This window comes from Suricata suricatta, chromosome 6 (genome assembly GCF_006229205.1).
Source record: "Suricata suricatta isolate VVHF042 chromosome 6, meerkat_22Aug2017_6uvM2_HiC, whole genome shotgun sequence".
Lineage (NCBI taxonomy): Eukaryota > Metazoa > Chordata > Mammalia > Carnivora > Herpestidae > Suricata > Suricata suricatta.
Genome location: NC_043705.1, coordinates 90,454,251 through 90,480,377, shown reverse-complemented (window position 1 = coordinate 90,480,377; position 26,127 = coordinate 90,454,251). Strand labels below are relative to the sequence as shown.

Below are 26,127 nucleotides of genomic sequence, written 5' to 3'. Positions count from 1 at the left end.
CGCTCTCTTTCCCCCTTCCTCTCCCCATGGTCCCCTGCCAGGTCTCTCCTGTTAGACCTATGAATGCAAACATATGGTATCTATCCTTCTCTGCCTGACTTATTTTGCTTAGCATGACACCCTCAAGGTCCATCCACTTTCCTACAAATGGCCATATGTCATTCTTTCTCATTGCCATATAGTACTCCATTGTATATATATATACCACATCTTCTTGATCCATTCATCAGTTGATGGACATTTAGGCTCTTTCCATGATTTGGCTATTGTAGAAAGTGCCGCTATTTACTTATTTATTTGAGAGAGATAGAGACAGCTTGAGTGGAGGAGGGGCAGATAGCTAACAGCACAGAGCCCAACACAGGCCTTGAGCCCAAGAGCCTTGAGATCATGACCTGAGCCAAAGTTGGATGCTTAGCTGACTGAGCCACCCAGGTGCCCCCAAACTCTGTAAATCTTTGAGAAACCTTGAAACCTACCTCCCCACTGAGAGAGAGGTGGAGAGAGACAGAATCCCAAGCAAGTTCCATGCTTATAGTATGGAGACTGACATGGGGCTTGAACTCATGAAACCATAAGAGATCATGACCTGAGTTGAAAGCAAGAGTTGGATCTTTAACCGACTGAGCTACGTAGGCATCTTGGAGATCTTTAATAAATTCTGGTGTCTGGTCACCACTAGTAGACATTCTAATTTAATCAGTATAGAGTGTGACCAGGGTAAACCGGAGTTTAAGTAGCCCAATGGGTGTAAACCAAAAATCAAGAATCACTCTGCTAATGGTTCTTTTTGATTGAACAAATGTTGAGGAACTTTGTGTGTGTGTTTATGTGTGTGTGTGTGTTTGCATGTGTAGGGCTCAAACCCATGACCTGACCCGAAGTCAAAGAGCCAACTGAGCCACCCCTCTATGTATTTTCAGTAACAGGCCATAGGCTTAGAACTCCCTGTGTGTGCCACCCCCATGAACACTGTTGATAAAACTGATGGTAGGTGGAGAGGATCAAAATCAGATACTAGTGAATTAGGAATAGTTTAAATATGAGGAGAGGGCATTTGGTGACATTATGTAGACCCATTTGTCCATTCTCCTTTAGGTCCAGGATGTATCATAATGCTCTAATTTGATGGCACAAATGAAAATAAATGAACAGCTCCTATTGAATGGTACTGTCCTGTGGCAGCTATGATTGTCATGCATACTAATAATGCCACTGGAGTGTCCAGGAGGGCAGGGTAACTCTGTCTTTTGTATCCCCAGTATCTGAACCAACAGCTGCCACTTAGTAGGTACTCGAAAATCTTTTGGCTGAATGAATGAAAGAGTAAATACAAGCTTCCACTGTTCTGTATTTTAGCTTTTATTATGTATCACATACTAAGCTGAGAGCTTTACATATATTGTTAGCTCATTTGATTTTTACAACAACAACCTTATTAGGCAAATACTCTTCTTATCTCTACTTTACAGATGAGGAAATGGAAGCTTAGTGAGTTCGAGTAACTAAACCACAAGTAAGAAGGGGCAGGTCTGGGATTTGAATCCAGACTGTGTAAGTCCAGACTTTGAGTGCCTAATCACCACCGAACAAAGCATAGTTTCATGAAAGACCCAAGACTTCCTGCAAAATGCCAAGTAGATAAGCAATAAGCAACACTAAACAATAGTAGAGATGGATAGATGTTTGGTCCATAGACATGAAAGCAAGCTAATTAAGGATGCTTTTTTCTTTCCTCTCTTTTAATTGTTTATTAGTGTAAAATGTTCTAATGCCTGACCTAAGGGTGAAATGGTCCATTCTTGCGAAGTGCCCCACATACTGTAGGCTAAATTTCCAAAGTAGGACAAATGAGACTTTTTATTTAACTTGTCCTTTTCCAACTGTATATCCCATACTTAGGCATCATAGTTGAGGACGATGGATTCAGTGGTGAGGAGGAAGAAATTTTGTTTCAATGGATTCAGTGGTGGGGAGGATGAAATTTTGTTCCAATGAAGCTGCTGTGGTCATATGGATAACTAATATTTAATCTGCACGTCGGTCTCTAAATTAGGCAACTTTATTTCCTCCATTCTGGTGAGGAAACTAGAACACAGAGAGTTAACTTCCCCAAGGCCACACTAATAAAAGTGGTCCACTGGAACTTGACTCAGACAATCTGCCTCTTCAGCCAGCCATTTGTAAACATTGAACTTCCCCATTCCACCACGCTTTGGGGGCCAGCATAATGTTGCGTTACAGAAAGCATGGAGACTCATGTATTCTGGAATGTGTTGGTCCCTCTTCCCTTCTCTCTCCCTGAAAGATTGGTGAGGAGGGTGACTGTCCTGAGAGAGCTGCATGTATTTCCCTTAGGGACAGCTCTGCATCTCTAGGGAAGCTGTTTTCTTGTGGTCACGCTATGGTGAATTTCTGTGACATTGTCCACTTTCCATGGACCTTAACCATCCATCGCTCAGCATAAATTAAAGGACCGAATATTGGTGGGTTGGAAACACTGTGTTCTTGAGTGAGGAAGATATCTAGTGCTCTTGTATAACCTTACATCACTGCAAGGTGTGCTCTTTTTGGCTACACCTCTGTCTACTGGCATCAGTGCAGTTCACTCTTCCTCTGTTTGGAGGAAACAGTCAAAAGGCAAATCCACATTGATTTTGGTTATCAATTCTAGAGAAGTCTATCTGGATCATAATCATCTCAAGTGACCCATGACTTCTCTCTGGGACAGTGAAACCACTACTGTTTGGTTTGGATCTGGCTCTTTTCTAGAGGCTGATAGGAGCCTTTAGATAGCCTTTGAAAGGGGCCCAGAGTTGCTGGTTGGTTTAGAAAACTACTTGGTGTCACGTGATAAACTAATTGCTAAGTTGGCAAATGTTTTTCGGGTCTCTGTTTTTACAGCCCTTGATATATGTGGTGAGAAAGATCCTTAACCAAGGAGATGTAAGGAAAATTGTACCTTCTTTTAAAAAGTATTCTCATAAAAAGCAGAAAGTTCTCTATCTATATCTTTCCCCAAATCATCCTTCTTTCCCCTATTTAAACCTTTTCATTTTCTAAGGTGGAAGACTTTTCTTGCAGCAGGGTGAATAGTAGCAAAACTCACTGTCCAGGGGCCAGCGGGACAGGTTCAGATACATATTCTTACTATGCTACATGGTAGCCATGTGGCTTCTGGCAAATTATTTAACGTCTCTGTGCCACAGTTTACTCACTCGTAAAATGGGATGACGGTGTCTATTCCTAGAGTAATTGTAAAGTGCAATGAGATCATGCATATAAAGTATTTAACACATTTAAAGTTTCCAGTAATGGTTGTTATTTTAAAACTCTGTAATCAATAATCCTGTTATATAAATTTATATACATACACTCACATAAACTTGTCTGTATATATTTTTCTTAAATATTATATGCAATATAGGAATGCATACTATGGACTAAAAGTAGTAACATGGCAATATTATTTTATGTATAATAGTAGTGTTAATGAGAGTAAAAGTTATACCAACAACGTAACATAGTTCCCAAGAGGCCAGTGGGTCTAGAACGCCAAGCTGTTTCTGGTTTCCAGGCCTTAGAAACAAGCAACAAATGGAGGTCTCCAGAGGATCTTATGGCTGGGCTGTTCTGCCTTCTGGGGGAGCTTGCTCGTAGCCCCTGCTGCACCTGCCCACTGTTACTCCATTCACGTGTGTAAGGGCCACGTGAAGGAGGGCACTATGGACAGGAGCCCTGCAGCCAGTGCTGCAAACTTTTTGGGTCAGAAATGAGCTGTGCTTCTTGGAAAAGGAAACCACAGGCCTGCTGCTTCTCTGTGAGGCCGCCTGGACCAGATGGAAGTTTAATACTCTTCAGTTGAGTTGATAACACCCTCTGAGTCTCAGGGTGACAGCTACTTAGTTTGTTTTGCTTTATTGCCAGCCCAGAGCTGAGAAGCTGGGAAGATTGGCTCCTTCTGAAACAGCCCTAGTTCCAGCCCTTGTCTAACTTCTCCTTCCTAATAGCTGAAGTGTTTACAAGTGAGTGTTGATGTAAACTCCCGGGGACTGCAGTTCTACAGCATCACTTCAAAGCCCTGGAATGATATGCAGCCCTTAAAAGCCAATAACTTGCTGTAGGCACTGAGGTCCTGGCTTTCCCAACTTGCTGAGGGTTCTATTTCTGTTTTTGTTGTCTCATTTTGGTCTTAATTATGGAGTACATAGTATACTTTGTCCAGGTGCTGGGGAATGAGGGCAGGGGTTTGAAAGATGAAATAAAGTGAAATTTAGCACACACACCTTTGGGGGTCCACTGTGTGCTGGAAATTGCAATAGGTACATGATACACTTTATTTCACATCATTTCCCTGTACCGTACCACATGAAGGTGCTGAGGCTCAGGGTATGAAGAAATGGACCTTGACGCATGCTAGGTAGAGTGCTGTGGTTTCTGCCCAGGCCCCTGTGGGCCCAGAGCTCTGTGTTCTTTAGCCTAAGTGTGAATGGAAGGACACTTTGCTAGGATGCTTGGACTGGCCTTTATCAGAGCATGTGCCTCAGCACAGCACATCTCTTTAGAATTTAGACATTGTAAACAAGCAGCCCGTGGAGGGAGTGCAGCCTGCCCATGTGTTTGATTTGGCTAGCATGGTGTTAAAACAGATAAACCAGAATGACTTATTCTTTAGAGAGAATGTGGGTTCCACATACTTCATTACTTCCCACTGGCCCAGACTCATTCCATTTCACTTTTTTCTTTTGCACTCATAGCCCTTCAGGCATCTGTTTTTGCCACATCTGCTTGGGGTTTCCTGATAAAAATGGCCTTGGCCAACCAGGTTGGAATGTGCTGGACACTGTACCTGCCTGGAAGGATGTTGTAGTGTGTCTTAGCATATCACAGTTCTGGAAAGTTCTGCAATTAACAACACAACAACAACAACTCACTGTTTTATTTTTTGCTTAAACCAAACTTTCCCCGAATTATTTTATTGCAAATCCTATTTCCCTTCACAGAATACCCAACACCATCCTGTGGAATAAGTGTTCCAATAGAGCATCAGCTTTAGAATCTTGTTATCTCTTGTCATCTTGATTTGAAAGAATAAAAAATGAATTCCTAAACACAAGATCAAATAACTATAAAGAAAGAGTCTGACAAATCTGACAACATACAGATTAAAGTTCTTCTGTGCAATGAAATATCTGATAAACAAAGCTAAGAGACAAGCAGCAAACAGGACAAGCCAGATGAAATTCTTCCAAATTTCGTTACTATAAAATGGCTAATTTTAATGATTCATAAAGAATTCCACAAACCAATAAGAAAATAAATCACCCAAAAAGGAAATGAGGAGAGGATGTGAACAAGCAAGTTAGTAAAGACAGATGTTCAATAAATATAGAAAAGGTGCCCAATGCACTAGAAACCAAAGATATGTAAATTACAGTTGCAAATTACACATCACATTGACAAAAATAAAAAGATTTGTATGCCAGCGTTAGCAGGGTTATAGGGAAAGGAGTAAAAGAAAATTGGTTATCACTTCTTTCTAAGGTAACCTGACAATGTTTCACATAATATATATGTATATATATGTATACATATATATATGTATTTACATATACACATTTTGATGCATTAATTCATCTTTGAGCAATTCCTCCTGTAGGGATTCTCACAGGTACATAACTATATATACTAACTGCTTTCTTACCACATACTTTATAATAAAGAAAAACTGAAAATAGTGTGAACTTCATCAGTAGGGGAGAGGTTAAAGAAGGTACTATTTAAAGAGGCAGAAGAGTAGTGGTTGGATATGAAGGGTGGGCACTCTAAGAGATGGCGTGCCAAGATATCAGTGCTAGATGGCCCACTGTAAAAAACAAGGTGCAGAACTGTGTAAACCAAAGACACACACACACACACACACACACACACACACACACACACACACGTGCATGCACCTGTGTGCATTCCTGCACAGAAAACACTCACCACAGTGTTGACAGTAACCCCTCTGGGTAGTAAGGATTTGGGCTGAGATGGAGATGTGGGACTTCAGTGACACTCTTCACCTTAATACTTTATCCTGTGTGATGTTTTTTACATTGCACATATATTGCTGACTTTTAAAAATCATAAACAATGAGAACAAGTAGAAGGATGGAGGCATAGAGAGAGACAGTTGCAGTTTGAGTGAGGTGGGCATGTAGCTTAAGGCTTCTGAGGGGTGGCTATCCATTCAGCCAGCATGAGTTTGAATTGTGCCTCTCCTGCTTGTTAACTCTGTGACTTTCAGCTGTTTAATCTTGCTGCACCAGAGTTCCTTATCTATGAAAATAGTATTTCTCCTAAGGTTTCAGAAGCTAATATGTCAGGTGTTCAATGTCTGCCCCACTCAGAGTTCTCAGAGAATGGTCATAATTATTATATATGTTAACTAAGAAGCTCAGTTGTATATGGTTAGAAGTAAGATTTTCCTTAAGAAAGGAATTTTCAGTATTTTTATTTTGGTCTGATCATTAAAGGGTGATACATGTTGAGTATAGTACACTTAGAATATAAAGAAAAATAAAAAGGAAAATGTTAATGCATCCTTCCACTAGATTCCTAAGTGTTGTTTTCCAGTCATGTGACTTATAACTCCTTCTGTAGAAATTGCAGTCTACTCTGCTACCTAGCAAAAGATGATGCTGTGTGGGGGGCTGGGTGCGTCTCGTATCTCTGGATGCATCAGCTAACTTGCACAAACAAGGCACAGCTAGTATGCTAGCCCAGCTAGTGGACCAAACCATGCCCATCATTGTTTACAAATTGGCCACGGTGAGAAAATATGAATAGCTGAGTCTAAGCTGTCCTTGCCACTGACCAAACAATTCAAACACACTATCTTCCAATAATAATAGAAGCTACCACTTAACATGGTCCCAAAATATGCCTGGCTCTCGTTTGGATGCCTCATGTATATTATTTTTAATTTTTTCAATCTTGCAAAATAGGTACTATTTTTCTTATTTTACAGATAAGGACATTAAGACATCACAGAGGTTAAGTTTTGTCCAAAACCACATGGTTACTAGGAGTAGAACCAGGATTCGACAGCAGGTGTCTGACTTCAAAGTCTGTGATCATTGTATGCATTACTTTTTCCTTGAAGATAGAAGAAGTTGTGACTTACTTTTGTAACCAAAGAAGTGCATGCTAATGTTTCAATCAACACACAGAGTCTTGAATCTCTGTAGGAGTGCCTAGGATTCAGGGTCATTCTCCCTGGATCCCTCTCACATTGTGAAGTACCCTCTGCACCATGTGGAGTTGTTGAATGTGGGCATTCCTCATGTTTATTTTACTTTCCACCTAGGTGGCAGCTTTGAAATACATCCCATCTGTCCTCCATGATGTGGAAACAGTCTTTGATGCGAAGTTACTCAGGTGAGAGCTCACAATGTGCTTTCCTGGGCTCTGATGGCAAGCCAGAGGTTCAGTGGGAATGGAGGAGTGCTTTTGTCGGGGGTTCTAGATGGGCACTCAGAGCTGGCGTGGGGAGGACACATGGTGGGAATGTGGTATAGGGCCTCCACTGTGGGATTCTGACATTCCAGTTTTGTTTTGCCAGACTTTGGTCAAAACCAAAAGTTGGTGTAAATGTCTTCATTTCGTTTGGACTCGAAGGTTATTTGGGGGTGGGGAGGTCCCAGTCTGTGCCTTGTTGCCAGATAGTTACAAATGGAAAGCAACCTACTGTCACTTTCAGGAATAATAGAGATAGGCTCCCGTTTGCTTTCTCCTTCTTTACCCCATTTGTCTCATGAGATGAGCACATTAGTTTAGGGTGATCATGCTGTTAGAATAGAGGCATTTGAACCCGTATGTCCTTTCCTCTTTTTCCTAAATTCACCTAAGTTCCAAGATAACATATAGAAGATTTTTAAAACTTTTTCTATTGAAATACTTTCAGATTTAGGAAAGAGTTGCAAAGATAGCATGCCCTTCATCCAACTTCTTAATAAGTTCCAATTTTACATAACTGTAGCATATCCATCAACAATGAGGAATTAACATCGATATAATTCTATTCACTGCACCCCAGGCTTTACTTGGATCTCATTGGTTTTCTCACTCATGTCCTTTTTTCCTTTGTATCAAGATGTCTGCTGGCTTCTTCTCATCCTTCTGCTCTCAAATAAAATGTTATCTTCTCAGGGAAGCTACTTCTGAATATTGTAAATAAATTAAATTTCTCTCCACCTCCTACCCCATTACTCTCAGATGCAACTCCTAACTATTTTCTTCATTGCACATATCCCTTTGTATTGATCTGTTTGCTTCTGTGTTGTAATGTCGACCTCTGCCAGAATGTAAGCTCCATGCCAACTGAGACCAAGTCTGTTCCTACTGTATCCCCACTGTTCTGCACACTGTCTGTCACACATTAAATAGATGCTTAACAAGTACTTGAAAGAATGAATGAGCACAATAAGCTGATTTTGGAAAGCTGACAGGGGCCATAATTCTGTTTCAGCAGTGTCTTTGTGTTCTCTCTATCTGGGAAGAACTATCTCCTTTTTCATGCTCTACACTAGTTCTAACTCACAACTTCTCATAGCTTTTTTAAAAGTAAGGACCCTTTTGATCTTAAGACTTATATAGCATTACTAAGTATAAAACATTAGTAAATAAAATGTTCTGGTAACAAAATCAGAACCTGATTCTAAATTCTTGTTTTTTAACCTCCACCCCAGCTACGCAATCTTAGGAAAGTTAGTTAACCTTTCTGAACCTTATTTATCCACTTGTAAATGGAGATAAGTATTGCATCTATCTTAGAGAGTCATGAGGTTTAAAGAGCATAATGGATGTAAAGTGCAGAGCATGTGTCTGATACACATAAGGACTCAGGGTTACTGGTATTATTTTCAGGTTTTCACATCTCTTTGCATGCTTTTAGTAGTCAACATTAACACCAGTGCCATGCAGGCTTACTCTGCATCTGATGCTGTGCCAGGAACTGGGTGGCCACGGGAGCAAGATGTATGTCATTTCTGCCTCCGCAGAGCTGGCAGTTTGGGAGTGGATGTTAAGTGCCAGGATGTGGGAAGCACTGATCTAACTGGTCTTCTTTCCCGTCCTCAGCCAACTCCTATATGAGTTCTACACCTGCATCCCCCCTGTGAAACTCCAAAAGCAGAAAGTCCAATCTATGAATGAGATAGTCCAGAGCAACCTCTTTAAAAAGCAAGGTGAGTGCAAAGCATCCTTCCTGGGCGGGGGGTGCCAGAAATCACATGCTCAAGTGGCCAGAGCACCCCACCCAGTGACTCAAACATTTCTTCTCTAACAAATTCCTCAGTCTGAATAAATGCAAAAAATAGGAAGTAGCTGACAATTTAACCATCAGAATCTAAATTTATTTTAGGAAAGCTTAGGTTGCATTGTTTGCTCTTCCTGAGAGAGTTTAATGAGGTGGCAAATTTGGAGTCCTATCTTTAGGTCATTCTGCCATGAGATTTTCCCCTACGTGGTTTATACTTGTATGCGTGTCTTCAACCTGAGAGGAAGTAGGTGAAGATTCTTTTTTGGTATAATGAACCGGTAACGGGGGTTTTCAAAACTTCCAGAGTGTAAGAATAAACTAGAGAGCTAATGCGGATTCCTGTGACCCATCTCAGAGATTCTGATGGAGTAGAGATGAGAGGGTTTTGTTTTAATTTTGCAAAATGTAAATTACTTTGAATAACTAATGCATTTACATGGATAAAAATGCAAAGGTATGAAAAGGTACCACATGAAAGAAGTCTCTCCAGATACTGTTCATAGTCTCTCTGATCTCTTCTCCAGAGGCAACAAGTGTTCTAGTTTCTTGTGCTTCCTTCCAGGGATACGCCATGTATAATCCATCAGACACATTTATACTATACATTCTTCCTTGGTCTTCTATTGTTATCATTACTCCAACAATAACATAATATCCAACTGTCCTGTACTTTGCCTTTCTTCCCTTAATGGTATTTTCTCGAGAGCAGGGAATGACACTGATTTGGAGCAGGGGATATGGTCAGAGCTGCTCACCCCAAATTGATCTCTGGTGACCACCAGTCCTCTGACCTGTGCCCCACTGCTAAGAGCCTTGGGGTGCCCTGTTTTATAAGGTCAGTGAGCTAGATGGCCACACCTCTGGATATGGCCAGGCAGGCTTAGAAGTCAGTATTCATCATCCACCTCAACTCCAACAACACTTGACATTTCTGATATCCGTCCTGTGAAGGTGAAAAAAATGATTTCTCAGGTCAGCACTGTTTTCTGTATGCTAAGGCCAACACTTCCCAATTTTTAATTCCTCTATGTCCACACTGGTGTCAGTGATAAAATGAGAAGCAAACTGTGTAAGAAACAAGAGGTCTTAGAAAACAGAGAATCTGTTCTCACCCAGCTGAAATTTATTCAGAGAGCTGGGCTTGAATATATATGTAAATTGCCTAGTAATCACAGAAATATTTAGGAGTCACTTCACTGTAAATATTCTTTTTCCCCAGTGCCTGGTTAACAGTGCATCCAAAATTGCTCTCTGAATTCTTATCCCTGGAGTTAAGTGTAGGAGAAGGGCAGGAGAAGAAAAGTGTTCTTCTTGTGATTTTATATTCATGTCAGTGGTTTCCAGACCATTCAGACAGATGTGTGACAACAGATTAATGCAACGAATACATGGTTTGTTTGTGCAAGGTGGTTTGTTGCAAGGTGATTAGAAACTAATCCTGGTAAGTCTTCCTGCATTTCTTGCATACTGTGTTTTTTAAAAGTGAACATTCTGTGGTTTTCATATTCTGACTTCCACATCAGACTGAACTGCCCTCATTCGGAAAGCTTTGACATATGCCTGCCCCTTCCTGCCCTGGCAGTTTCTTCCTGGATTTCCGGTGGTGTCACTGTAGAGACTATAGATATGAATGGAGTCCCGCTCTAGGGACTAGGGTGACTTCAGGCACATAGGGTGCTGCACTGTAGGCAGCAGAGAGTAGGGCTCCCTGACTTCCCCTCATTGTTCAGAGCTGCCATCATTGCAGGGGCCCGGCTTAGCTTCACGGCCGGATGGAGTGCCAGCACCATCCTGGATTGGGCACGTGGTGTCAACTCCGGGCTGGGTGGAAGTCGGAGTGACTCTGATCCTGGAGTCACATCTCATGGGCTGGGGGTGGCCCCTGAGAGTCAGCATAATCACAGAGCAGGCTGGTCAGCTGCTGCTCACCAGTCCTGCTGTGTCTCGGAGTTTCAGATTCAGTAAAAACCCTCTGATTAATATTAACAGACAGAAGGCCAGCCCCCGTGTTGTACCCAGTTGAAAAAGATGCAAAATTCTTCCCTTTAACTACTTACAGAGACTAGAAGTAGGTGAACACAAAGCTCTTTGGGGGGCCCTTTTAAAGGGGGACAGTGTATAATTAGTCCATCCATGCCTGGTTCACATGTGAAAGCAGTATGCACAGCTTAAAGGTAACTCCTCTCCCACTACTGATTTGCTAAGTGAACCCTCTTCCCAAAATAACCCCAAAGGGAAACATCAGCTCGTGCCCCTTCTGAAGTGCTCAGGTTGCAAATTAATACAATCTGAATTCATATGTGCTTACTGGGTGTCATTGGCTCTTGGGTGAGTATTTCCTTTATACCCTTAAATAAGGTGAGTTTGATTCCTTGGCCAAGTTTGAGCTGAAATGAAATCCCTCCTGTTGTTCTCCCTGTGAAGTGTCCTGTGCCTCAGGGATGTGATTTGCTTTGAGCCTGCACTCATTTAACTGCCAGATGTGCAAATTGCCTGGAGTATAGTCGGTGACATTAGCTTGTACTCACAGGCTTAAACATGTGTATTGACATCAAGCAGAGGGGCCAGAAGGCTTTTCAGCACTTTCTGAAATGTTGGCAGACTATCCTATTGGCCTGTCTTCAGGAGCACTTTATGGAAAACCGGGGAGAGACAAGGTTTACTGGTTAAGGGCACTGTTCTTATGTATATATCACTAGGCCTGGGGTGAATTCCTGGTTCATCTTCTTATTAGCTGTGTGACTATGGGCAATTTACTTAACCTCTCCGATCCTCAGTAAGCTCATCTATGAAATGGAAAAATAATAACCATGTTTATGTTCAAAGGCTACCATGTGGCTAATGAGGTGAATATCAGAGCACAGTATCCTATACTAAGGGGTAGCTGTTATTATGGGTGTTGTGGTTATTATTCCTGCTGCTCTTTCCATTTTCCTAGCTTCTGTTCCGACTTTCTAATCCCTTGCGATAAGAGGGTCCCTTCAAATGTGACAGTTGCATGGAATCCAAGCTTTCGTATATCCTCAACCTCTGATAAACAGAATTTATTCAATAAAAGGGTCTTGGCCTATACGTGCTTCCAGTTCTGATTTTGAATGTTTTTTTTTTTCCAATCTTAATTTCATTTCCCCCTATATTTGCAAAAGGCCTGTGCTATGTATGCTGCAAGAAATACAGGTCAGAGTGAGATGTTTATGCTTTCTTGTTTTATTGTTTCTCTTGCTGTAGACCTCAACATAGTTAGGTAGTGTAGAACACTTGACAGCCATCTTTTTATGATGGTTTGCTCTGTAAAACTCTTTTAAAATACATGCAAACTCACGCAGCCACAGATTCCCCCATTTTTTCATTCATGGAAGCAATTAATCTCAACTTCTCCTAGACTTATCTTCAGTAAATTACTTAATCCTGTAAGTCTAAATTTCCTCATCTATAAAGTGGGAATAACTGTAGAGCGAGTGACATTGTTGTGTGGACTTTGTGGAATAAGGCTTTTTAGCTTGGGGTGTGAGGGAGTTAAGTCTCAAGCAGCCAAGGTAGCACAGGGAGTGGCCCACCCAGTGTGAATGATTTCAGGGTTCAGTGAGAGGAAAACTAAGAAATCTGTGGAGAGTAATTTGCTATCTTCTCTAACTCGAGCTCAGACTTGCCTGCCGGTGGTGATGGGAGGAAGGAATAGATCTGCCCTGAGAAAGCTCTGAGGGGAGTCTACGAGAAAAGCAAACCTTATGTGCCTTTGGAACAGATTTGTCCCTATGAGAACCTAATCTCTAAGTAATGTGTCTTTTTAGTCTGATGCTAATCAGATGAACCATCTGGTTCAGTGTAAACTGCTTTAGGATCCACATTGCTCGCTTTTCTCAACTTCCAAAACAAACAGAGGAGGAGGAAAGGGAGAGACAGAGATGGAGAAACAGAGAGACGGGGACCAAAAGAGAGATAGAAGGAAAGAAAAAGACAGAAAAGGACAGAGACAGAGACAAGGGTAGAGAAGCATAGAGAGATAGAGACAAAGTGAGACAGCAGGGAATAAAGAGACAGAAAGGGACAGAGAGAGACAGAGAAAAGAGACAGAGTCCTGACAGAGATTTGGAAACTCTTCCAATGTTTATTTTCAGCTAGTGGGTTTTTCTTTGGAAACTTTATTGAGACGCTCTCCTGTGAATACACAGCATCCAGTTTTCCTTTCAACAGGATGTACTCTCCTTTCCCCCTCCTCTTATCTGTTGCCCACAGTACCCACAGCTCACTGTGGGGGCTGGGGGCACAGGTGGCTGTGCCCAGTGCCATGGAGTTTATCGTTGCTAATGCAGCACTGGCCTGGGAGCCGAGGGGAGTCCTCTTGCTCTACAGTTATTACTGTGCTAGGTGAACTTATGTAACATCTCTGAGCCTCCAGGAGTCTACATCTGAAGAACGTGAGTAGGAATGTTGCCATGAGAATACAGACTTTTGACTCAGGGAATTCTTGTTTCTGATCCTAGCCTGGTCACTTACTAGCTGTGTTCCTTTGAACAAGTAACCTCTCTGAACCTGGGTTTCTTTAGGTACAAAAATAGAATAACTTATGTAAAACTACCCAGCGGAGTATTTTACACACTTGCTGCTTATTTAAAAATCTATTGAGGCCCCTGGGTGGCTCAGTCGGTTGAACGTCTGACTTCGGCTCAGGTCAGAATCTCATAGTTCATGAGTTTGAGCCCCGCGTTGGGCTCTGTGCTGACAGCTCAGAGCCTGGAGCCTGCTTCAGACTCTGTGTCTCCCTCTTTCTCTCCCACTCCCCTGCTCTCTCTCTCTTTCTCTCTCTCTCTCTCAAAAATAAATAAACATTAAAAAATTTTTAAAGCATTTATTGTATCTATTGCATAACAATAATAGCCACAAGAATAATAATGCCATCAACAGCACTTATGTTTATTACATGCTAACTATGCATTAGGTATTATATAGGACATAAACATGTATTACATTCTCACAACCACCTAATATCATAGGTTTATTATCCTATGTTATAGATGGGGAAACCAAAACCTGGAAAATCAAGTAACTTTCATCCCAATGAGACCAACTATTACACAGTATATTAAGGGTATTCATGTATTGGGCTATGTGATGACATGGTAGGAAATACAACCCCAGAAGCTCCAGTGGCACAATTAGTTAGTGTGCAGTTCTTATACAAAAATACATCCCCAAATATCAGTGGTTTAGCAATGTAAAAGTTTGTGTCTCTCTTTTGCAAAGTCTGGTGGGAGGCCTGTGCCTTTTGTCCCTTCTGAAGCTATTCCACCTGGTATTGTGGCCTCCATGTCAGCCTGGAAGCAATACCCACCAAGTCCATCCATAGTCCTTTGGCCAGAACCCTCACAAGTTCCCAGCCTAGCTGCAAGGGAATCTGGAAGTGATGGGCTACACATGGAATATTTTGATGAATGCTGTCTCTGCCATTCACAGGTAGTAAGTGTTAGAGCTGGGTTGAGGGCACAAGTCATTTGAATAGCAAAACTCATCTTCTTTCTACTATACCATGCTTTATTCTCAGAATGAATAAAAAGGAGAAGACAGTGCTTATTTTCTTATTGGAAGTGCTTTGTTTTTCATATTAGGAGACATGCCTCACTGTTCCTCCTGAGAGATTTTTTTTTCTCGCATCCTCCATTCCTTATCCCTATTTCAAATGCTGGACAACTCTCTGACAGCTGTGTATAAGGACCTTTGCCTGGGCAGGAAACGGAACTCTTAATGTCAGTAGTAGCTGTATTGCTGTAGCTTTTCAGAGCACAGCTGCACTGCAGCAAACAGTGGTGTTAGCAGGCTGCCTGGAGCCTGGGATGTCCACATCAGGCTGGGCTCTGAGACTATTCCGAAGGAAAAGGCAGTAAGGGAACAAGTCTTGTTCCTCCTAGGACGTGAGCTAGTCTTGTGGCGGGCCTCTTGTCTCTCCTGGCATTGTACACAGCCTTCCACATTTGTTTACTTTACAAATACTGTCTAGGACGAGTTCTACTGCCTCCCCAGTGCCTTCCTCTGTACCCATCCACTAATCAGCAGCTCCTACTCATCCCCTTAAGACCCTAACCAATGCCCAGTCTTCAGTAAGTAGGCATTTCAGTCCCACCCCATTCAGCACTTACTCAGCCCCCAGTGTAGGTTGAGCCTGGGAGGTCATGGGGACATAATAGTCACATGTTTGCAAATTTCTGCATCAAGTTCAGTGTGCAAAGATGATACAACTTCTAGTTTTTGTTAGTTTGTTTCTAATCTAATCTTTTTGAGTTTTCACTTTACATCTTACTGTGGCAACTTAAAGGTTTCATATAATGGTAACTTGTGGCTTCAGATGTAACCAGTCTTTCAGATTCAAAATAGTCTCCTCCCTCTTTCCAAAGAGGCATAAGGAACCAAATTAGGAAAAGGAAGAAAGACTTTGCTTTTGGCCTTCCCCACACCTATCTAAAATGGTTCTCTTTAGGACTTTGGCTCAAGAGAGGATGTTGGGACACACATGTCTTGTGGCAGCAGGTCTCAATCTCAAGCAGAGGGGGTGCTCGCCTTCTCCCCTGTCACATCTTCCTTTCTGAGGAGCTATAAAGGTGGGTTATCTGCCAGGGTTACCTGACCAATAGGGAAACGTGTGATGGTAGAGAGTTCAGTATGATCAGAATATTATCCTGGATTCACAAAGGGGATAAAACAAGGCATAGATCCTTTGCGAGGGTGATTTCTCAAACCTTCGGTGCACCTGGGAAGTTTGTTAAAATTGCAGAATCCTGGGCCCTACGCCAAAGATTCTGACTCTGAAGATCGAGTGAGGGGGTGAGTGATGTGCATGATATCAATCTTCTAAGGGGATTCTGATAGACGTGGCCTTTCCAGCTGATGCCTCTGGAATTGGAAGCATAACTCCAGGAACCTGAGCGGGGGAAGGAAAACAGTGCAGGAAGTGAGAAGTGGCTCCCACAGTGTGTAGTGCAGACTTGCCTCATGGATACTTGACATCTTGTACTCTCGTTTGTCTGTTTATGGGGCTGTCTGTGCTGATGGAGTGGGCTGCTTATGGATAAGGGCTATGATTTATTTCTTTATGTGCCTACTCTACTTAGAGTTTCACTGATACCAGCTTTCAGAAACTGGTTTTTGGACCTTGGCAGTAATACAATTAAATGATCAGAGTTGCCTACCAAGGGGCAAAGGAAAGAAAGGACTTTAGTTGTACAGAACCGGAGGTATCACAGCACTTGATTCATAATATTGGTCCACACAAGGGTCTGCTTTTATTTATTTACATACCCATTTAGTTATTGTTAACAATAAATTAAATATTCAGGCACTCACTACCCAAAACAAAAACTAGAAACTTAACAATCAGTGACATGTAACCACGTGGCTCTGTCTTTCTTTACCAAAGGTGACCACATTCTTGGATCTTCTTTAATCATTCCTCTCCTTTCCTTTTTTATGCAGTTTTATTGCATCTCTATATATCTATTGCTCTGGCTATTTTATCTTTATAAAAAGGGTATTAAAATATGAGTAACTTGGCAGCGGGGACACTTTCTTTATTTGAATTTAATATTTTACTAAGATTCATCCATAGTATATGTTGCTGAAGTTCCTTGTTTTGACAACTATGGAGGGCTTCATTGTATGAATAAACTATGGAATTTTAAGCATTTGGGCAGTTTCAGTATTTATCATAAGCATTGCTACTAATTACAATCTGGTACATGCCTCTTGTTGCAAATATCCAGGAGTCTCTTTGGGGTATACAACTGCTAGAAGATTTTCTTGGTCTTAAGGCACCGGCACACTTGACTTCAGGAGATGGTGCTAAACAGTTTTCCAGAGGTGGTTGCCTCAGTTTACATTCCCATCAGTGATGCATAAGGGATCCTGTGGATCCACATTTCCTGGGCATTGTCCCATCTCTCAAGTTTACCAAAGACATCAGTGTAAGGTAGGTCTTCACTGTCTTGAGTTGCATTTCTTTGATCACCAATGATGATGAAAATCTTTTCTTATGTTTCTTTACCACTTGTGTTTCACGCCTGTGATAGGTCTGTCCATATCTTTTGTTCATTTTTCTATTTGGTTGGATGTATTTCTTTTATTGATATGCAGGATATTTTATATATTCTTCATCTTTTGCTGATCTTATATATTTTGGATATCTCCTCTCATTTATAACATAACTTATCTTTTCATTTGCTTAAGAGTCTTTTTTTCTAACAAGTTTGTACTTTGAATATTAATTTATTGATCATTTTAATAGTCAAATCTTACTATGTCTTGTTTAAGAAATCTTTCCCAATCCCAAGGCTAAAAGATTTTCATTCATAGTTTTACTAAGAATTTTATCATTTTAGTTTTGATACACAAGTTTGTAATTGATCTACAGAATTTATGTTTTATATACGGTGGGTGGTAGGACCCTGATTTTTTTCCCATTCAACCATACTTTGTTCCCAGTTTCAAGTGTGGGGCAGTTTATTTTCTCCATGCCAGTGTCATTTTATATTTCTAGGACATTATTCTTCCCCAGACACTTAAGGGCAAAGAGGGTTGCTAGAGCCTGAGTTCAGTCCCTGGCACACAGCATGCAATTCCTCTGTGCTATTACTAGTCAAGGGTGGCAAGATCAGAAGGGTCAGGCCTCTCCTTCCGTAGGCAAGCCCCAAATTAGGTTCCTCTGTTGTTTTGGCTTCCTGTGTTATTGGCAAGACATAGCACTTCTCCCAGCTTGGACCTTCTCAGTTATGAAAGAAATGAGATGGTTCCATCGAATGATCATTTTTCTTATAGCAGGAAATGGCTGGGCCCATAGGGTGGTTTCTTTATGAATCTGATAAAAAAAAAAAAAAGAGCACTGAGGTAAGGGTAAGGAGACCTGAATAATAGCAACAACAATAATATCAACAGTCGCAACTGCAGTTGACATTTATTGAGTGCTTGTTATGCACCAGGCACTGTGCTACACACTCATGTGTATTATCTCATTTACTGCATGGTTGCATGTTCTTGGGCAAGTCACGGAGCTTGTGTGGAGCAAATATACAGTCATAGATTGAACAATATTGAGATTTCTAGAGATCTACCAACATGAAAATCTATGATTTAAAAAACCATTCTCTAATTCACGTTGATAATACTGCTGAACCTTTTGACCATCATTTAGTGCCTAAAACCTCTCCTCCCATATTGTCCCCAATGCTTTAAAATATCCTGCCTGAGCTGGGAGCAAGGAATGAGGCCATTTAATAGAAAGTCAAACAGATGAAGGAAACTGCATGATGCCCTCAAGGCCCCACAGCCAAGCTCAGAACGCTGGAAAAGGTAAAAGGATTTACATACTGGAGCCAATTTATTTTCTTTAAGAAAGAGCTGTTGAGTTTTGAGGACCTAAGTTTTTTTCTCATCAGAGCATTTGGAGACATCAAAGATCTTCAAATAGGGGTTTGTCCCTCCCACCTACAGTGTTACAAAGCCACATCCAGTTCCAAAGTGTCCTTTCTACACTTGGAGATCAGAGAAGAGGCTGTCCCTCACATCTCTTCCCTTTTCAATGTGACTGATTGCAGAATTCAGTCTCGGGAAGAAACCTTCAGATCTAGAATCAGAAAAGACAGTGATTTAATAAGCTGCAGAATAAATCCAAGAGAGATTTGGTAAAGTGTCTTTTTTTTTTTTTGTCTGAAGAAAAAAACCTGGCATACAATCAAAGAAAAGAATCCCCTCTTGAACCTCCCCAAATACTTAAAATAGTAGCTTTTAATGATGTTATGAAGTATGGTTTAAATGGGGAGGAATCCCAGATTACCTCTTTAATGACAATCCAAATCAACTCTTCAGCAATTAAAAGAAAAGTACCTCATTAAACTGGAGAACTGCCGGATCAGGCTGTTTCTATGCCTTTCAGCCCATGATCCATGGGATTCTTTCCCAGTTTGGGAGTGATTCTTTATTTGAGTGGAAACATACACAATGAGAAAGTTTATGTAAATCTTTACACATTTATATGTTGACTCCAAATTGTTTTGTTTGTTTTCATCATGAGATTACAGTCATGGATGGTTTAAATTATAGTGAGGCAGGGTTTTAGGACATTATGAGTCTTTTTTGAGGACTTGTTTAAGTTTGATTTTGCTGATTCCCCCTCCCCACCAACATTTTCCTAGAATAGAAGGAAGTTTCCTTAAGACCACAATACAGCTGAACTGAAAACCAGCTGCAGATTCATTTCCATTCAAATGATATTTATTGAAAATCTAAAAATGTAGCCAGCACTATGCTATGGGGCGTATGAAAGAAATATAGTAATAAGTAATTTTATGGCCACTATTTGTTTAACCATTATTTAGTGCCAGATGCTATGCTAAGTATGTTCACACATTATCTCATTTCATTATTATGACCTTCCTGTAGAGTGTAGGTATTAATGTCCCCATTTTACAGGTAAGGAAACTGAAAGTTAGACAGGTTGAGAAACCTTCCAGCAGTCATAGACCAGGGCCAGGATTCCAGTTGGAGTCTGATTCCCATGTGGACTCTCCAAATTGCTGTGCAGTATTTGAACAGAAGGGTTTCTGCACCCACCCCCCACCACCCCCAAGGAGCTTACAGTTGAGAAAGAAAAGATTTACCCCAGAGGTATTCAAACCTGATCCCACACATCAAGGTAATAGGAATGAAGGTGCAGAGAGATAGTTAAGATGCTATTTGATAAGCTAACCTTATTATATGTTTTTAATAATAATATAATCTCCAGTTATATATGTATATTTAATAACAGATTTTCTTCTTGCTTATGAAACATGTGAGAACTTTCTTTGCTTTGGAAAGAAATATGACTCCTTTTATTTTCTCCTAAAGCACAGTACCATTTGGTCAGTCATTCATTTCCCCACCTTTGACAGAGACAAGTATACAGAGAAATATTTCTCTGCTACTAAGAAAACAGTGAGAATGATCAGTTGCAACTCAGCTCATGGTGAAGAGGCTACAAGGAGTGGTGAGGACTAGGAGGGGGCGTCCCTGCTGTGGGCACACAGGGCGACTGTGAATCAGTGCCAACTGATTGTTGCCTTGTTGTCACTATGGGGGCTCAGTGCTACCTGATCCTCTCCTCTTTGGAGACTAGTTCCGCAAATGTGTTTTTATGTGAAACTGATGATAGATTTTTTTAAACAATATGCAAGTCAAATAAAAGCTATACATGGACCCAGGACAGCAAACCTCTGGGGTAAATTTAGATTTATGGGCTTAAAATAATTTATAGGGTTTGAATAAGTTTATTATAAATTTATAGTGTTACTTACAAATAATGTTGTAAGTATGAATATTACCAGAATTCAGTGAGTGCTTTTGGAATGACAGGTTTATGGAGGAGGTAGGGTATCAGCCAAAGAGACTAAGGAGTGCCCTACAGCCCCTTTCTAGAGAACAGCCCCTGAGGCAACCTCGCAGTGGCAGAGGTGGAACCCTGTCTCCCGAAGACCCTGGCTTTCAGGCCTCGGAACTCAGGGTTCATCTTTGCCCGACAAACTCCCTTGTGAATGGGGGCCTCTAACCATATCATAAACTTCATCAGGCATGTTCCTGGGGATGCTGGTCCAGGGTTGGGAAAATGAAATTTCTTATTTATAGAAATTAGTATTATCAAACTATTGTGTTTTTGTAGAACATTTGGAAATATATAAAAGCATCTATGAGCTCCTAATTTAGAGATAACCATTGTTTCTTCTCCCCATCTTTTGTATCATGTATTTTATATAATTGAGATAATGTTTTACCACGTTTGTAATCTGCTTCTTTCACAGAGAATTGTTTGGCATATTTTCCCATGTCATGTTAAAAACTTTTTTTAAGGTTTATTTTTAATTTAGAGAGAGACAGAGAGAGACAGAGCATGAGCAGGGGAGGAGCAGAGAGAGAGGGACACACAGAATCTGAAACAGGCTCCAGGCTCTAAGCTGTCAGCACAGAGCCCAACTCAGGGCTTGAACCCACCAACTGCAAGATCATGATCTGAGCCGAAGTTGGATGCTTAACTGACTGAGCTACCCAGGCATCTCTTTCCATGTCATTTTAAAGGATGTAATAGGACTCTATTGTCTAGAAAAGCAATAACTGATTTCACTATTTTCTTATTTTGGGACATTTGGGTTCATTTAATTTAATGCTAGAAAAACTTGCTGGAATTCATAGCCTTGGTAGACAAGTCTCCTCTGGGCTCATTATTTCTTCACTGTGGGCATGAACCTTGTTCAACTTTCCCAGGGCTTAGCCAGGATTTTGAGTCTCCCTCCACCGCCCCCCCGCCCCCCGCACCACACACTAGGTCACACACAGGATTGTGCTTCCTCCATATATGATAGACTCAGCAGAAAGCAGAACATATTGTCCTCTGCAAAAAGCTGGAGTAATATGATCCAATTTGGGAAGGACCTGTTTTTACAACTCCCCTGTCAGCCTTGATGGTAGGGGGTGTGTCTGTGTGTGGATATTCTCTGCAGTACCGGGCACTTAAATGCAACCATCTCTGAGAGCCCTCATTAGCCCCAGGCAGCCAAAGTGCCTTTGCTAAGTGTGATACCCTCCAGGCTGGAGCAACTGCCCAAGTAGAACCAGACACCAGAGCAAAGAGGGAAGCCAATTATTCAAAAGCAAATAAGGCTCTAATTATGGCTTCAGCTAAAGAGGGTAAAATTATTCGAGGAAAGACATCCCATTTTTGAGGCACAGCACAGGATGACCATTCAGAACCAGAGCTTGGATCTTCTCCTGACTTCATTGCCTTAACCAGGACATGTCACCTCTAGGAGCACACGACTCCTGATCTGCCAAATGGGAACAGCATAGGATGCTTACCTTGTTGGTTTATTGTGAACCTTACATGCACTAGGGACAGGAGAGGTGTACTGGGGTCTGGTACTTTGTAAGGGCTCATAAATGGAGCATCCCCATCATCATCAGTGACTATTATTAGCATTACTGTTATTTGTAATCATCCGATAGTGGAACAGAATGTGAAACCGGAACCGGTTGTCTTCTCAGCCTATTTATTCCAACTTAGAAGTGAATGGATCTCTAAGTTTTATTTTCTTCGCCTTTCAAATGAGAAGCTGGGGTTTGGGGTCATGTCAGGTCTCTCACTCTGACGTTTGTGGACCTACATGAGCAGAGAGCTGTGTATCACACAGCTGTGTGTCACTCTCTTTGTGGAGCGTCTCATCAGTCCTACTTCATCGGTGCTCTTACTGTCTCCTTTTTCTGCATAGACTGGGAGCTGAGATATAACCCCAGGCTCCTAACTTCAATACTGACTTTAATTGTCTGCGTGTCCCCTGCATAGGTATCTGTTGCTGCCCTCAAGGCTTCTGAATCTCTGAGATGGTGATGAAACGTAGGACTGTTCACACTTTTATGCAATCTCTCCAGAACAAGATACAGAAGTCTGGAAGGAGATGCCTGTCAGACTCTGGGGGCAGCTCCTGACACCTTAGTTCTATTTAACATCAGTGAACCATAAATACTTGTTCTCCTTGCCTGGTAGGCTGATTTGAGTGACCTAAAGGATTGTATATGCATGTGTGTGTTAAAGAATTGAGCACACAGGAGGCAGATCAAATGTCTGAGCTGGAAGGGACATTAGCAACCAGCTGCCCAGAGGTGGTCAAATTCAGAGAATATCTGAAGAAGAAGACTCACCCTTGAATGGATAGCAAGCCAGCCCACTTTCTCTGCTTCTACCAGAGTAGTCCTCTCTCGCTCACCCTCGCTCTTTCTCTCCTTCCCTTCCTCCCTCCTTCCTTCTCTTTCTTCTCTTTCACCCTCTCTCTCTACACAGTCTAGATCTAAAGAAAATCTCTGAAAAATTGATCTGGTTCTGATGAGGGATGTTGATAGTGGAAGGAGACTGCATGTGCATGGGTACATGAGAACTCTGTGCTTTTGTTCAATTTTGCTGCAAACTTAAAACTGCTTTAAAAATGTCTATGTAAATTTTTTTAATGTTTATTTTTGTGAAAGAAAGACAGAGCACAAGCAGAGGAGGGACAGAGAGAGAGAGAGAGAGAGAGAGAGAGAGAGAGAGAGAGAGAGAGGAGACACAGAATCTGAAGCCGACTCCAGGCCCTGAGCTGTCAGCACAGAGCCCAATGTGGGGCTTGAACCCACGAACCGTGAGATCACAACCTGAGCCAAAGTCAGACATTTTACTGACTGAACCACCCAGGTGCCCCAAAATGAGTCTATTTTAAAAATGTTAAAGACCGAGTGACCATATACACACAAACAGAAATCAAGCTGCCTCCACCCCCGCCATCCATTCTGCAGAGGAAGGGGAGAAAGTCCTCAAAGATTAGCTAGCTCCAGTGAGACCAGTTAGTTGCCCACACACAAATTGTTACTGGAAATGTGAATCAAGTGTGGTAGGGGCTTCTTTCTTTCTGGTTCAAGGGCACATGTCAGTGCCTTAGGGAGGTGCAAGGGAACTTACTTCATCACTCACATTTCTGGTAGGCCAGTGGGGTTGGCGAATATGTCTGCTGTCACTGGCTTTCACAGTCCCTGCAGCACCCCCCTGTTAGCCTGCTGTGGTGATGACTTCCCAGGTCTGCCTTGGGAGGAACTCACAGGGTGATTAGGTGGTGGTTCGGACCCACACTGTGCCTACTCCGCAGCCCACCAGCCCTCAGCTCTGCATGTCTGTCCGTCTCCCTGCCTGTGCCTCTGTCTCTGTCCTTGCCAGGCCTCCCATCTGGCCTGTACATCTTCCCTTGCAGCCTCCTCCTTAAATCTGCTGCCTTGCCCCCTGCCCTGGAGCAAAATCTTGCCCTTTGCCTCTTGGCATCTTCTTAAGTTTGCATCAGTCATGAACTGATTCTGAGTGAAGCTCTCTTCTGCATATCCCCTCTGGTTCCAGGATGCAGGGTAAGGATGGTGATTGACTGTAGGCTTCATAGAGAGAGGGTGGTCTGTAGGAATTTATCCCATGTAATTTTCCCTGCCAGAGAAAGTTACAACCCGTTTTCTTTCTGGGTCATCTCAGAAACACACCTTGCCAAGGTGAGCATTATTTTGTTTTTCAGACACAGCACAGTCTGATTTCATTTGGAGGAAGTATATTTCTTCTACTAATTTAGCTTTGGCCTTGATCCTTTTGGATCAGCCAACCCTGCCATTCTTGTGCGAGGAAGCATGAGGCTCTTTCCTACCCAGCTTAAGCCCATTTTGTCCTCAGAGCTGCCACTCCCCTCTGACTGCAAGCCGCTCTGTTCCCAAGGAAGGACAGAGTCGGCCCTGATTAGGTTTCAAATTTTAAGCATCCTTCCCCTCCATAATCAAAGTATGTTTTTTGTACTTATTTATTTATTTAAAGTTTATTTATTTTGAGAGAGAGCATGAGCAGAGGAAGAACAGAGAGAAAGGAAGCAGACTCTCCACTGTCAGCACAGAGCCCAGTGTGGGGCTTGATCCCACGAACCGTGAGATCATGACCTGAGCCAAAATCAAGAGTTGGACATTTAACTGACTAAGCCACCCAGGCAACCCTGTATTTTTGTTTTTTAAAAAATTTGTGTGGGGTCCTTCTAACATACCTCCGCTGAATGAACCCTTTGCGGGCTCCTCAGGATGATGGGGAAATTGTTAAGTCTTCCTCGTGTGAGGATGAGCTGAAAGCAATCTATACTCAGTGTGGTAGCTCTGGGCCTCCTGCTGGCTGCTGGTCACATGGGGGCCTCCCTCCCAGTTCACATTTGTTTCATCAGAAATAATGCTTATATTATGGATCTGGGGAGGCTCTTGTTCTTTTGACACTTCTCTGAGTTACTAGGGAATATTTGCACCTTCTTGAGTTCAGGTAAAGAGTATTTTCTCCATATTCCAAATAACTGGCCATGCATATTTATAGAATGAAGGAACAATTCTCTTAATTTAAGGAAGGGAACGCGGTCTGTTTGAGAAAACACTGTGCTAAAAATCGGAAGATTTGAACTCTGGTCCAGTAAAGCTGCTAACAAGATGTACGACATTGGACAAACCAGTAACCTCTGTGGACTCTGTTCCTCCTGCGTATTGTCGGAGAGGTGGATCTCTGAGATTGTGTCCCTCTGTGTTGGTAAATCTGCATTGCCAGAACAGTGTAGAAAAAGAGGCAGCAACTTAAAGTACAATTAAAACTGCCTGAAAAACATTTTGTTTTCCTGAGGTTTTCAGGGCACTGATGTCAGTCTGACACGAAAGACACCAAAGAAATCATTGTGGTCAGATGTATCCTGAGCAGTGTATTAGTCACACAGGCCGTGGCTGAATCCATAGTGTGTTGTTAAGAAGTTTGTCAGGGCTGAGTCTGTGCTTCCGGGTGTGGGGGACGTGGGACTCCATCTGCCTTCTGGGCATGTGGGGAGGGAGCAGCAGTGAGGACAACAGAACCCCACTTGCAGGTAGAGTTTTCTCTTTGTGCAGATATTTCTGTGGGTCTCAAAAAATTGGTTTTCATCAGCCTTGCCCTCCCTGCCACTGCCCCAGATTTGCCATAACCTACATGTGCCACGAGATGCTTTCTTTGGTTTGATTTGGTTTACAGGGATTCGGGGTTTCCCTCTGGTTGCAGCTGCAGGTTTTATAATCAATTGCAGCCCAGGTAGCAAGAGGTTCACTACAGCGCTCTGCTGTCTGTTCAGGGCTAGTGCTGAGAAATCAAGAGGTCCCAGTCACCTCTCAGGAAAATTTGTGGTGGTTCAGGGGCCTACAGCGAGTTGCAAATCTTGACAGATAGTGGGGCGAGTCTGCAAATAGCAGAATGGCTTGTACTGTGG

The 26,127-nt window shown here is 42.0% G+C and overlaps 1 protein-coding gene across 1 annotated transcript in view; it reads left to right on the top strand.

Moving 5' to 3' along the window:
• The window catches only part of DOCK2 (dedicator of cytokinesis 2), a 404,233-nt gene that overhangs the window by 108,490 nt on the left and 269,616 nt on the right, over window positions 1-26,127 (top strand). Inside the window, exons 24-25 of the mRNA XM_029942884.1 lie at window positions 7,355-7,425; window positions 9,127-9,233. Of these exons, the coding sequence (XP_029798744.1) occupies window positions 7,355-7,425; window positions 9,127-9,233 (178 nt within the window). The remainder of the gene's footprint in view (window positions 1-7,354; window positions 7,426-9,126; window positions 9,234-26,127) is intronic.